This window comes from Ixodes scapularis, unplaced genomic scaffold, assembly GCF_016920785.2.
Source record: "Ixodes scapularis isolate PalLabHiFi unplaced genomic scaffold, ASM1692078v2 PGA_scaffold4__175_contigs__length_147842914, whole genome shotgun sequence".
Classification (NCBI taxonomy): domain Eukaryota; kingdom Metazoa; phylum Arthropoda; class Arachnida; order Ixodida; family Ixodidae; genus Ixodes; species Ixodes scapularis.
In genome coordinates, this window is record NW_024609879.1 from 90,481,519 (window position 1) to 90,496,669 (window position 15,151).

At 45.6% G+C, this 15,151-nt stretch overlaps 1 protein-coding gene across 1 annotated transcript; it reads left to right on the plus strand.

The window, feature by feature from the left end:
• The first annotated feature begins 3,230 nt into the window (after positions 1-3,230).
• Positions 3,231-14,775, plus strand: LOC115323017 (alpha-(1,6)-fucosyltransferase-like). The gene is made up of 4 exons (XM_040206350.1): positions 3,231-3,262; positions 7,632-7,817; positions 11,206-11,359; positions 14,413-14,775. The coding sequence occupies exons 1-4, from the start codon at positions 3,231-3,233 to the stop codon at positions 14,773-14,775; spliced, it is 735 nt and encodes a 244-aa protein (XP_040062284.1).
• Positions 14,776-15,151: the final 376 nt, after the last annotated feature.

Genomic DNA, 15,151 nt, shown 5'->3' on the forward strand with positions numbered 1-15,151 from the left:
CATGGCGGCGGCCGATTGGTCGTCACTTTCAGCTGCCAGTTATTTCGGCTGCCAGCTATCACTACCTCGTTTATTTTTTTTTTCTCTCGCTCGTTCCAGGTTGTTGTTGTCAATTTTTATTCATTGCGTATAACGGATGTGTGAACAAAGTGGCCGGATAATAATAATAATAATGATAATAATAGTAATAATAATAATAATACAATTTTTAGTACACCAGAGTAAGCGGAAAACTCTATAGGAAAACGTCAGCCTGCGCTATAACTCTATGGTGGTGACAAACGACGTCACAAAAGCAGGTTTGTCATGCTGTTGGATGTCGCGATCTTGGCGGGTTGTCGTAGAAGTTCCGGCTAAAAGCACGAGCGAACGCGGGTGTCGCTGTCGTCGCGACGTCCCAACTCTTGACTGCCAGAGTTTCCGTGGACTGTCAGACCAGAGAGCGACCTGCGGCAGAACAGGCGTTGCCACATCCATCACCGCTGCTGCTGAGACACGTACCGCCAGGATCGTGACCGGTGGAAGCGTGGCACTTCCACAACGTCACCAGGCAAAAATCGAGGACCGCTTTTTTTAGACTCGGTCCTAGGTCCTAGGCGCGTTCCAGTAACGATGTCTCACGCGGGTGCGTCATGCTCAGTGTCACTTCGCAGAAAGTTTTTCTGCGTCTTAAACATACTTTCAGCCTGGCCATTCTTTACAGGTGTTTTTGCGGATAAACAAAACCAAAAATGTGTTTTTTTTTAGAGTGATTACGGGACAAAAGTGGTCACGGGAAATTCTTATTTCTTTTTTGCGATCGATGAATATAGGGACTCTTGGTACATACGGGGGTGGTCTCTTTAAATGTTATGTATCATTTTAGGGCAGGGGTGTCCAAACCCCGGCCTGTGGTTGGCCGCTGTCTCTTCAGTGGTGCAGGGTCGGAGGAACGTTGCTACAAAAGCAGAAATAGGCGGGCGTAAAGAATTAGCGCCGCGACGTGTACCAAAAGCGCGAAATAAAGATCGAGAAAAAAACTTGGCAGGGACGTTACCTTCAAAGTCTTATAACGCATAAAATGCATTATAGGACCTGATAGGATGATAATCGTTATGGGATTATAGCACATTATAGGAATATAGTATTGGAGATGGGTGGAGGTGGAGAGAAAGGTGGATGGGGAAGGACACCCTGGGAGGAACATCACTTAGCTCAGGGGTTCAAACACGCGGCCCGTGACTCGCTGGGTCACGGCCCGCAAGTAACCGGTTACGAGCCTTTGTTCCCTGTGTCTGGAGCGCTACGCGCCGAGCAAGCGCCATAATAATCTAATGTCACCGATTCATTTCTGCTCGATGCGTAGCTGTGCTCTTATAACATATTCGCTTTCTTTCGTTTTAGTTTTTGCTCGCTAGCTTTTGTTCACCTCAGTTGCATGAACTCTCACTAAGCAGGAGCGACTGCTGAAGATAAAGCTATGAACTAGGAATTCTACTGTTCAGAAAATATCACCATAAAAATTCAAGTGTTTTATCAGGGTGTTCTATAAAAATCGTCAGTAAAGCAATAATTGTCGTATGAAGAAAGTTTTTCGAAACAATTTGAGTTTGAATAATTCCCGAGTGAATTGAGCAACGCGAAATACAGTGTGCGTACTCTGTTGTTCTATACAAAACATATCAGCATGATGGCGAGGCAGTGTCATTTTAATTCTTGTTATCACAGCAGGAAGAGCCTAACTTAGTCCTCAAAACGAATCAAACCTACATATGTAAGAAGCAAGACCATAAAATCCGTTCTCCATAAAAGTCACCTTCTTAAATTGACCCTCGACTTTTCGGGGGTGGGATATCTGGCCCCCAAACTCAAATGAGTTTGAGACCCCTGACATAGGTTATCAGGAAAGGTTGCTAGGAGCTGGAAGGATGGAAAGAGAAAAGTAGGGGGAAGGGAGGAGGCATGGGGGTTAGAGAACTGGTGTGTCATGTGTCTTATATTTCCCCGCTAAATTTAGCGGGGAAACTGTACGGTGTATAGGTAACTTGATGTCAAGTCACGTGCGTCAATTTCCCCCGCTAAATTTAGCGGCGAAACTGGATTTTGGTGTTTACGTCACAGGACGTGGATTTTCCCGATAAATTTAGTGGGTAACAGAACTGATGTATAGTGACGTATCAATTCCCTGCTAAATTTAGCGGAATAACTGAATTGATGGTTTGGCCACTCGACATTAATTTTCCCGCTAAATTTAGTGGTGAAACGGAGTGGACGTACTGGTCATGTGCCGTGAATTTCCGGAAGGTCACGCGACGCCACTTTTCTCGCTAAATGTAGCGAACTGATGGACGCAAAGAAGTGTGGGATTGAGGGTACCGTTATAAAGCATCTCATGCTTGAAAACCGCATGCAAACCCGGGTTCTCTCGCCATATTATTTATTGCTCATTGTCATCACCAACATTACACACTCGTAGTTCCCTACTTCATGTCTGCGTAACGTAGGAAACAATTCCTTTCCGTTCTCTGTATATCGTGCTTAGCGTCATAACTTTTGCATTCTACGTCATCAGATCGACCATTCTGGTTAGCCTTCTGCCCAGTGTGAATATGCCACAGTTCCCATGCGCTTCCATTTATGTCCAGTGAGTTTTCTGGGTCACAATTATTTTGTAATTTCAATATCTTCATATTTTGGGTTAAAAAAATGAACTACACATATTCACCCACCTTACATTTCTTCTTTTAATTATTGATCTAGTGTGAATTTTTTGTTTTTAAATTCTTATTTAGGCATATTTACCTAGCATTTCGTCGTTTATATTGTAGTATTTCCTTTCCAGCCCTCTAGTCTGCGTCATGTCTTCAATCAGGCCTGTTAGCCAAAACGTTTGGAGACCTTTTCGAAGGCCACTTACATCTACCAGAATGATTGGCATCGCTAGAATTGGGCGATTAGTAATTTTCAGTGATTTAGATCAATTTACCGACACTAATATTTCCAAACATTCCAGACAACAAAAAGGGGGGCTATAAACATTGTTGTATAAACAATAAAACTGACACTTTATTAAAAATGGAAACATTTGTGCAGCGGGTGGGGTTAGGGTGGACATCGTTGAGCTTCCATCCGCCATCGCCGAACCCCTGGTGGCTAATCACGGAAGCCCCTACGCCTGGTGGTACGGACAGCTGATGAGATACATACTCAGGCTCCAAGCCACTACATTAAAAAGAATCTCGGACTTCAAGATGTCCAGGGGATACAAGCACCCTATCGTCGGGTAAGGATGAATGCTATTATCATACATACCATAGGGTCTTTGAAAAGCAGTGTAAATTAAAAATCGATAAATAAATGCACGCCGATATATGACCCTTTTTAAAATCCGAGAAAAATGCAGCAACAAAAGAAAAGAAAACAGACCGATTGAATGTTTTGACTTGTCTTGTCGGAACTAAAACAAACAAACATATTTTGATTTTACTTCGTGTTTTTCGGTGTCAAACAGGATCGAAGTTTATCAGGGTTTCTTGCGAAGAAAAAATTACCAGGTGTGCGGTTCCGAACAATGAAGTTATGCTGAGGTTCTTATTTAAGGGCAGATGAAAATCGAAGTTTTTTGGTTTTCCCTGATTTTGGGAGAACGTATACTCAGGGCCCACGGCAGACTTAAATATAGACAACTTTTTAGCAACACTAAAATCTTCCATTCAAAAAGGTACGATAAGAAAAACCCTGTCCCGCAGATCAGTCAGTAAAATCCCCTGGCTAACACACGGACTACAACGATCTATCCATCACAAAAACATTATGTATATAAAACAAAACAACGAAAACGCAATCCATTCAATCTAAGCCTTCAATCTGAACACAAAACGTGTAATGTTCGTTTGAAGAAACTGGTTGACCTAGCTAAACAGCAGTATCGTTTTTACTGAACTTTCTAGCGCCAGTAGGAATCCTAAAAAAACCTGGAAAATAATTAATTATGCACTAAATAAGAGTTTTTTTTTTTTTAGAGGATACTACAAGCCATCGAAGGCCCAAGTAGGTGTGGGATACAACATATACATTCACACATAAAACGACATTGTTTCGGTAGTATAGAGTGCTACCGAACAAACTGTATCAGCCTTAAGCACTGATTAAGGCATAATTACGGACAAACAAGAAACTGCTAAATCGCCCCCCCCCCCCCCCCCCCCTCTTGAGAATGACTACTTTTCAATGACTACCTTTCATTCACAAATCTATTCACTGGCACGCCAAACATAGCTCGTAATGACACGACTTTTTTGTCTTTACCCTGTCGATCCAGAAAAAGTTTATAAAACCCTTAACACCCTAAAAACGGCTTCGTCGTCGGGGTGAGACAGAATACAGACGATAATACTAAAAATGTGGTTCCATCATCGCTCAGCCTTTCGCTGATATTATCAACAAAATTTTCACGACTAGCTCTTATTCGGGCTCATTCAAAATAGCGAAAGTTATTCCAATATTTTTAAATACTGGGACAAACTAAAGCCATAAAACTATCGACCGATGGCCTTACTTCCTGTTATTACAAAGTGATCGAAAAACGACTACTAAAGCGACTAAACTTGTTCTTCTCTGAAAATAATTTGATCACTCCTTCACAATATGGATTTCTTAAATGAAAATCAACAGAACTTGCGTTATTAAATATGGCAGAGAAAACAAAGCAAAACATTGAAATGAAGTTAGATACAATGGAAATCTTTTTAGACCTAGAAAAAACCGTTTGGCCTCATTAACCATGAAATTTTACTACATAAATTAAGTGCTTAATTGGTTCGTGTTTTTACTCTTAATCTAATCGAAAGTTATCTTTCTAGCAGATATCAATTTGTCACTTTAGGTGACACAATTTCAACAACTAAACCTATTACCATCGGTGTTCTGCAAGGCTCAATATTAGGTCCCTTTCTTTTTTTAATATATATTAATGACCTGGCAGCCTATTTACAAAACGATTGTGTTCTTTATGCCGACGATACAAATATTTTTATATCTCATGCAAGTGTGGCAGAACTATACATGGAAGCTAATAACACTTAAGAAAAGCTAGCTAACTGGCTAACTTACAACAAATGGTTCCTAATATAACGAAAACAAACTACATAATTTTTGCTAAAAAAAAAAAAAAATTAAACACAACTTAGCTTTCGTTTGGAAGTATGAACCTAACCCGAGTTTACCATACTAAATTTTTAGGACTAACACATGATCATAAATTAACATCTCATCAACACGTAAAAGACACCACTAACAAGATATGTCGAAATTTACCAATTCTAAATAAACTAAGGCACATATTTTTCTTACGAACCCTCCAAATGCTTAATCATAGCTTTATTTACACTCACATTACGTACGGTTTATGCATTTATTGATTGACATATAAAACAACACTAAAACCCATAGAAATCGCACGAAAGTGCTCAATTTGTATACAGCCTCCTCAACATTTTAACAGTTCAGTAATGCCTTGATTATCGTACAGCATTGTTGAGATTTAAGTTCATCACCAATCAGATAACATGCTCTTCAATTAGTTTTACTCATCAAGATGTCATGAATCCTGTGCGTTCACATTCCGAAGCGTCACTGTCTGCACATTCTGCATCATACATACGAACTAATTGCGGCGCGTTCACCTTCGTTCACATTGCTACTAAAACGCGAAACTCCCTACCACACAGCCTAACTGCCATGCCATCATTCTGTATCTTTAAACAAGCTATACATGCACACATCCTATCTGCATGATTCATCAATCATTTCTATCCGCCCCCCCCCCCCCCCCCCGATTCCTTCTTCTCTCCACGCACACCATTCACACAATTCCACAATCACACACACAGCATTTGTATTATTTCCTTTTCCCTTGACTTTCTGGCTTTTCTTCTCTCTCTTTTCACTTGGTTTTATATTTTGCTTATGTACATACCGCAATCATGTTTCGTTCTTTTTTTAATTTGTCTTCAAGTTTTTTTTTGTTTTCTTTATACATAGTGATGCCAACTTGATCGCTGACAAACCCTTTACTACCAAGGGGGTCCCTTCGACAGTTTCCTTTGAATAATTTGGGAGCTCGTCTGAATGAGTGTAATTAAATAACCTTATGTTAACAAATTTTGACTTGACCGACAAAACCGACTAGGGGAATAATTCTCGCGATATATTTGTAAAAACCTAAGACACGGAATCCGTACATGTATAAACTCCGTTCGCTGCTAAGCGATAAGGGCTGGGGAGGCTACGTGCTAGCCGGACCCACTGTTTGGCCTCACTTTTACATCGCCTGTCACTGTCACGCGTGAGTATATGCGCAGAGAGTGGTTCAAGACGGAGGGTTGACATGACCAACGACGATCACGCAGCTTCTGGGCGGAAGATTGCTCAGGCATCGGTTGTCATGTCTTTTGAGATAATACGGGATCAGAAATTATAGAAACAAGCCAAAGATCGAGGAAAGATTCATTTGAGACACGCGGTGTCGCTTTTGCTTCACTGCGATAGAGGGCTCCAGCGTTGCCCAGGGGGCGTTGCGAAAAGGAACTTGTTAAGAGTTTTGGGCAGTTCAGTGTTGAGCGTCTCACACACGCAGAAGCGTGCCTGCTCTGCTGCGGAACGCGATCACGAGGAAAATGCAGAGAAACAACAGAAATTCGAGTACCGTCGAAAAACGCGTCAAAGCTAAGAGCGTGAGCTGAAGAGACGCCGTTTCATGTGATAAAATGTTAGAAATAAAAAATAAAAATACAAAAAAAAAAGCGTCGGAATGTTTGATGTTTTGACGGCACCACCCAGGGATAAGAGAGGCGCATACCATAACTGTGGTGCCATGAATCTGACACTTTTGATTGTCTTTCGGCGATGAATGTAGCCGATTTCGGACGGCGAAAGAAAAGGCTTTTTTCCGTCCTTCAGCACTACACAGAAAGAAAAACATTCAGTGAAGGCGTCAAAAGTTGAGCGAAGCCCAATCAGGTCACCTTGTACATACAATGAGGGCGCCACAGTTTGTTCAAAGCTTCGGGAGGCGTATGAACCTTTACGTGTCAGGCTTTATCCCATCAAAAAGGAACAGGATTTGTTGGTGGTGTTATTTCCTGATTGATTACTCCAGCAACACCGCAGAAACGTCCTACGGCACAATTTTATATACTTTGTCTAACCATAGTCCAGGCGCAGTTGACGCCACGAGCTGTGTTCGTCACGCTTCTGTAGACGTGTTCTTTCATCGCTGAACCAATCATAAACAGAAAAGGCCTGGTGTCTTGCACTTTTGAAGCCTCATTTATTGGACCCGTTACATCGTAGTGTCGGCTGCGTTTGGAAGCAGGCCGAAACGAAACTCGTATTGGTCACTGACAACCAGCGCACACCACATATTGAATACGAGCACTGTGTCAGTGTTCGGCATGGACTCGTGTCCTGACCGATTGAAACCTAGTTTTAGCCGTACGCTCGCGTAGCCTGTCCAATACATGCCCCGAGCTAATGATTCAATAGTCGACGTATAAAATTCAGGACTGCGGCCTCGTGATCCATTTGGTGTTTGCACACGTCTAGAATGGGCGCTGCTCTCCTATTTTACATAAAGAGCTATCTGATTCTAGATATTTCCACAGAGTGCATATTAGGAGGAGGGACAAGTACATTGAGGCAGCCCGTCACGATGTCCAAGAGTACATGGTCCACGTGGAAGATTACTACGCCAAGCTTTCCCTTACAACACACGTCGAAAAGAAGAGGGTGTTTGTGGCGACGGACGATCTCCGTGTCGTCGACGAGATCCGGGAAAAGTAAGTCAGCTCACGATCTCTGTGCAGGCAGAAAGGAAGGAAGAGGAGGAGACAAGAGCGTGCGGGGTCGGCAGAATACCGAGCTCTGGTTGGAACGATCAGTGGGTAGACTAAAAGGCCTTTGTCTCCACGGCCCTCGTCGAACTCGTTAAGGCTCCTTCACACAAGTGCGTCGACAGCGTTGCACTGCGTTGTGTCGAGCAGCTCAGCGCCTCCCCATTGGCTCGTCGCAAGGGTCGCCATAGCAACAGTTCGACGCAAGCAGTCTTAACGTAGTCAGACGCCGCTGTGTGAACGGGCCTTTAAAGCTGGGAACGCCGGACGCCAGCATGCCGTATTCTATAAAAGGATGTCCAACCAGCTAGGATATTTCAGAACGCGCGAAGCAACTTTTCGCGCGTTCTGGAGTGGAAGTTGGAGTCCAGCAGTTCGTCTTCTGTTTTGACATCCACAAGAAAAAACAGGACGGCTTTGCTCTTCGCCTCGTCTGCTTTTCTTTGTTGTCGGTGTTCGTCAGACTTGGCGTCACAGGCCACCTGCCTCTGGTGTGTCTGTTGCTGGTCCATCTGTTCTGCCGTGGTTTCCGACCTCGCTACCGCCGTCGCCACGGCAGGAAGGCCGACGAGGTCCGGTTCCAGGTGGATTTGGTAGACTCCTGCGTCGAAGCGCGCGTTTCGCCAACACCGCCTAGACGACAAGGCCGTAGTGCCCCTCCGGTGACGTCACGGACGTTGGCCGACGGACGCCGCGGAACGGTATGGAAGCAAGGGAATCGCGCGTGTATTTTCTATAGTATAGAATCACATTTTAGTAAACAAAAATGCATTTCACGAGCTAAAAGTCAGTTTATAGAAACATATTTTATTGTGCAGACGGCGATCGAGCGCCTCGTCCATGATACGGCGAAAAAAAAAAAACGACTTCCAGCGTGGACGAACCATCGTAAAGACGTTCGATAATCAAAACTTGTTTTATTGGATAAAATGCTAGCTATAAACCGTTCTTGAGATAGAAATATTGTTTAACGGCGTGTATTACCTTGCGAGATTATTTTTATCATTGATAATTAGGAATAAGAAAAAAAATAAAAAAAAGGAGCCATTCCACTCTTTGAGGGTGGATGACCACGAAGCTGGAACCATGACACAGAATTTTCTTTTTTTTTATGCGTTCTCTTTTCCCGATGTTCGTCGTCTTGTCTGGCAGGATCTTCATCGGTGGTGTTTGCCGCCCGCCGCTGGCGCTGACATTCTCGGTGCCGTTCCCGCCGTTGCTCTTCGTAGACGCCTTGCTTTTCGGGAGCCTGGACTATAGGCCCGTAGCTCTCAAGTTTTGAGCAGCGCTCCAGGCGAGTAAAATAGAATATTTGGCTCGCGTTTCGAACGGGCGTCGTCACGCTTTCCGACTGCAGTTTTTTTTATACTCAGTTCCATTCTACGTGTCAGGTTAGCAGAGGCTACAAGAGCGAGCTCCGAGCTTGCGGTGTCCCTTCCAAGCCCGCGCGCTCGTGCAGTGCGAGCATCGTTCAGGGGAACATGTTTTTGCAAGTAGCTTCAGCTTCGCTATCACGTAAAGTGAAACATACGGGCGCACGGAAGCTATAAAAGAACGCAATAAAATTATAAAGCTGAGTGGGACGTGCACTGAGGCCGCGAGATGATTATTTTTTTTTTTATTTTAGTTTCTTTCTTAGACGTTTTATTATCACGCGTCTACAGATGGTGACAGATGCTTGCATTCGAACGTGGCACATGCAAAATCGAACGTTACAGCGCCGCCTGGATGGTGCTGCCGGCATAGCATGGTCGCGTCTCGAGGACGCGCTCGCGCCCCCTGCCCGAGTGCAACGGGTCTATAGGCCCGTAGCTCTCAAGTTTTGAGCAGCGCTCCAGGCGAGTCAAATGGAATATTTGGCTCGCGTTTCGAACGGGCGTCAGGGTAGCAGAGGCTAGAAGAGCGAGCTCCGAGCTTGCAGTGTCCCTTGCAACCACGCGCGCTCGTGCAGTGCGAGGATTGTTCAGGGGAACATGTTTTTGCAAGTAAATGCAGCTTCGCTATCACGTAAAGTGAAACATACGGGCTCACGGAAGCTATGAAAGAACGCAATAAAATTATAAAGCTGAGTGGGACATTGAGGCCACGAGCTGCATTATTTTTTTTTTTTTATTTTAGTTTTTTTTTAGACGTTTTATTATCACGCGTCTACAGATGGTGACAGATGCTTGCATTCGAACGTGGCACGTGTAAAATCGAACGTTACAGTGCCGCCTGGATGGTGCTGCCGGCATAACATGGTCGCGTCTCGCGGACGCGCTCGCGGACCCTGCCCGCGAGCAGCGGGTCTATACGCTGCCTCCGCATTACGACGAGTAAACAAGTGAAATAGACCTATTGCTAAATTACCCAAGCATCAAGGAGAATGAAGGGAATGGTGTTCCACGCGCCGCATGAGCTGGCGTCTGCAGCAATACTGTTCTAAAGCAAAAGCCTAAACAAAAGACATCTTGCACGCGCGTTCGTCAACGCTTTATTTTTGTTACTTACTTCGAATCATTTATACGGAGAACGCGTGCACGTGCGGCGCGTGCGGTGGTGCGAGCGTGGAGTTCTTGGTCACGCGCACGAAAAATCCACGGAACCCTAGCCATAAACAGCTTCGCTGTAAAAAAATGCAACACGAAAATGCGGATGTCGTGACTTCTTGTAATGTAGTATAATTATCGCTGCAAATTATCGCTGCAAATTATGATCTTAGCCCGAAACTGGAGCAGAAGGAGGAAACATTTCTTACAGTTGTAGAGCAAATAAATTGGGACAAACACGTCTCTAACCTAGCTAAATGATTTCATTGAAACGCCTTCTTTGTATACGAAACCGCTATGTCGCAGATTTCATAAATCATGGAGATAAAATTCCACCAACTCGCCTGCGCACTATCCCGCTCGCCTTCGTCTCTTCCTCTTTCTCGATTTCTAACTATATTGATCTGTTGACAGCCAGGATTATAGAATTAAGGGAGAGTACTGTAATTAAAGTCCTATATGACGCATGGAATGTTGTATTTAAGGAGCCCGTTTAAATTTGTTCACAAGACATTAAACAGTCGTTTTGGGGAGTGAATTGACACCACTAATTCAAGTTTAGATGTACATTGACGCGATGACGTCACATGACGTGGTACAATGTGACGTCAAGTCACGTAACCTCGTAACGTCACGTCACGTGACGCAGCGTCTCGCGTTGTGTCGCAAACACAAACAAATCAATTATGTGGTTTTCGTCTGGCGGGTTAGGTTCTCAACTTGGCCACCAGAGGCGCGACGGTTGGATATCGTCCCCAATACCGTGAGCAAGCGACATGATGCGACATGCTCTTCTGGTGCCACAGATATCCTCAGTACAAGGTGATCAACAACGAGGTGGCTTCCCGCCAGGCAAGTACCAGGAACACCAGCCGAAACAACTCCGCGCTCTTCGGTGTAATGCTCGACATCACTCTGCTGGCCGAGTCGGACTTTCTAGTCTGCACATTGTCCTCTGGGGTGAGTGAACCATGTTCGTTACGTATTGCTTCTTTTGCTCTCATGGTCGTTCATCTGAATATTGCTGCCAAGTTAGAATTGCGTTAAATGCCGTTATCATAATTTTTTGATTACTTGAGATACCCAAGTTCGCCCCCAACTGCCGCTTTACGGCCTAGTAAAGCTAGTCAAGCACTTTCAAAAGTGAATCGTCACGGCTATCGTCGTTTTTGCATGGAGTAATCTCGTGGTACGTAAAGAGTTGCCACTAAAGCCCTATGCCGGCCTATCACAACACCCGCTAGCTGACCCAGTGGTGCCTACTTATTTATACATTCGTTATATGCCTACCACGAGTAAATAGTTCTACTTTAATTTACATGCTTCTAATAGTAGCTTTGAACGTTTTTGAAAATGTTAAGACTGCGACTGAAGCTTTGGCGAGACGCACGACCCGCCATAACAGCAGCCAAGGTAGTGGGGTGCGGACGCGGCGCGCTGTTGCTGTCATCGTGTGGAGTTCTCGACGTTCTTTCTTTGTGGCGAAGGTAAGACGGTTAAAGCGCAACCACGTGGAGGGGAGGCACTCACTTGATCGAATGACATTTTAGCGAACGCCCACGTTTCATCGAACGACACTTTAGCGAATAGTCGGACGCCGCGAAGCGGCGTTTTCGGGTGGGCCAAGTGAGTTCATATTTTTGTAATGAGTTGCCGCAGACTGTCGCCGCGAAGCGGCGTAAAGCGCAGCGCGACGGATGGGTTAACGCGCGCCCCCGTTATTCGCTAAAACGACCATTCGCTCAAATGTCGCCGTTCGCTAAAATGTCATTCGCTCTTGTGATATGGACCCCCACGTGGAGAGTGTTTCGAGCGTCTCTTTGGTCGTCAACTGCGTCGGCGAAGCTCGTTTCTGTTTTCCGCAAAGTCAAGCGAGCTGACGCTCTAGGGAGTATTCACTGACGGTCATAGCTCTGTGCGCGGCTGCTGAGCACGTGCTGACGGCGAGCGTCCTCAGTTCTTTGGCAACTTGCATTCGGCACCATCGATATTGCCGCTCTTAGCAGGCTAATTACGTGAGATCGTTCGGAGCATGGGCTCTATAAACACCGCCCTCAAATATAGCGTCCAGCGAATACCCGCAGCGAGAGGTTTGGGTATCGCCTCCTGGTGCGATTTTTCCACAGCCCAGAGCTGGAATACTCCAACTTCCTCTGCTGGTGCAAGCACGTGCAATGCCAAGCTTCTAAGCGCTTTGACAATACAAACATAACCACGTGTGTAGCACATGCATTACCATAGCCTCCTCTATAGTGACAAAGCCTGACAGATCGCCACGAAAAGCGGCCACCGAAATTGAACAGGTAGAGCGGCAGAGAACGGATGAGAAGAGAGCCACGTGACGAACGCCCCGCTGCGGCGAGACGCTGAAACACACTTCTCCTGGGCGATGGAATGTTCGCTCCACCTCCTCGCGTTCCTCGCGCTACCGCTCCTTTTGTCGTCGGGTTTAAAAACCATGTTTCGAGTCCTCGCCACTGGCGAGGACTCGACACTTTAGCGAACCAGGCGGGCTTCGTTCGCCAAAACGTCGTTCGATCAAGTCAGTGCCTCCCAGGTCGTACCCAACTCTACGTTAATCACGGCACATGGTAGTGTGTTTATACTTAAAGATTTATAGTTTCTACTATTTTGACGAAGTGAATAAAAAAGTACCTGTAAAAAGTCACTTCAATTTGTTACAACTTACTGGAAAATGTACCTAAGATATAGATACGGATACCGAGAAATGAAAGTACCTAGGTTTGCACCTCAGGAAAAACAAAACTACCTAGATACCGATTTCCATTTACTTGTAACAAGGTACTTTACAAACCCTGGTCGAAAGCATTATAGTTCCGCGGGAGAAATTGAATTGAATATACTTTATTGAGACAAACGTCTTGGAGGAGAGAGCAAAAGGCTTTTCGAGTAATGTTTCTACACGTATTAAAGTTTAGGACGACGTATAGGATGACGTCGAGGACGAAGTTCTAGAGATCGACGCCAAGTACGGCGTCTAGGACGACCCCTAGGAAGACGTCGAGAACGGCGTCAAGGGCTCAAAGACGACGCCAAGCACAGCGTCGTCCTTGAGCATACGATTGAGCGGCGCGTGCCACTCATTCGTTATTTTATGGCCTTGTACGCCAGCTTTTCGCTTACTGGGACAAGTAAGTCTTTCACCCTAAAAAACGCCAGTTGCCGGCGCTCTGTGTTCGGGTGGAGAGGGTAACGTGGTCCACCTCTGGCGCGTTTTTGGTCGCCAGTGCCACCGGCAAGGGCTCGCCGCTGATTGGCCACCTGAATTCGCCATTATTGTGCACAGTGTGCTCTGAAATTTAAAATTAACGCGAGCATTTAAGCAGTCGATTCTTACCTAAATTAAAAATTATAGTTAGTAACGGTAGACTAGGTGACGCAACGGAACCAGTAATAGTTACCCACTCTCTTAGATAGCAGCTATCAATGTCTCCAGCCATGTAGCGAACGGAAGCGCCTAAACAGAAATCCAAGACCAGCTTCACAACAAGTGCGCGGAGAGTCGAGTGAGCCGCTGTGGCGTATGGGATCGGTCACTCTGTAAGGTTACATTATGTATTACTCTATGCTCTTTGTGAGTTTTCTATCAGCGGATAAACAAATCACGCACCGAAAAAGCGCAGGATTACGGCGACAAAAGCGACGAGCGCCCTGACGATGCGCTTTTTAATCTGCTCCATTGGCTCCACGGGAATGTAGCGTCGACTTTGCTCGAACTTACTGTGAAAAGCAGTATAAAATGCGATATTTCATTCATGTCACAGGGCGGCCAGCTGGGTGTATCTGTCCTATATAATAGCCACGCTGAACGTTATTGACTTTTTTTTTTAGTAGATCTCTAAGGGGACAGGCGCGACGCGGCTGTGTTCCCTCAGACACACTCTGTCCACGCCGTTAGGGGAGGATTTTGTGCGGAGAGGCGCGCCATCTACCGTAAATGAGAGTAGAAGAATGTACTCTCAGTGAAATGGTGTCTCCGTCTCTTTTTCCAGTTTTGCCGGGTAGCCTACGAGCTGATGCAAACTCGACATCCCGATGCCTCGCTGAGGGTGACTTCTCTGGACGTGGAGTACTTCTACGCATACAAGTCCTTCCCACCGATGAAGGCGCTGTACGGCAACCGACCGGCGTCAGGGAACGAACTTGGCTGGCCAGGGGCCGGCGTGCTGATCAAGAGACCCGGGAACGGCTGGGCCCTCGATGAGGCGTTGTTCAAGAAGTACAACGACGGTTTCAATTCGGGTCGCCTATTGAGCGCCTCCAGGATAAGCAAATCCAAACAGTATCCGAGGTTCAAAACCACGCAGACGTACCTTGTTAGAAATTTCAAGGCTTTTACCGCGCCCTTACGTTAAACAGCTTTTGCAAGAACAAAGAGAAGCGTCTTCGGGTTTGAACGTTTTTTGCTAAGCCTGCAGCGCTACCCGCTGCGCCGAAAGGAATCCCGGGAACAACCTGTATACAGAACCGGCTGTAGCAGACACCGGGGGCGACTTTGAGCGAATTCGCTCCCCCCCCCCTCCCCCCACCTCACTGTCTCTACTCATGTGTCACGTGCTGCGTACAGGACATTTCCCCGGTTTGTTGGGGGCTTCGCACACGGCATTTTGAGATTTATGAAAAAATGTACACTAATGATCGCGGCAGTCGTGCTCACATTGGTTATCGTTGTTTGACTTGGGCAAAAATAAGGCGTCACGAAATACTCCATGCGTGTGCTGTGCGATAGTG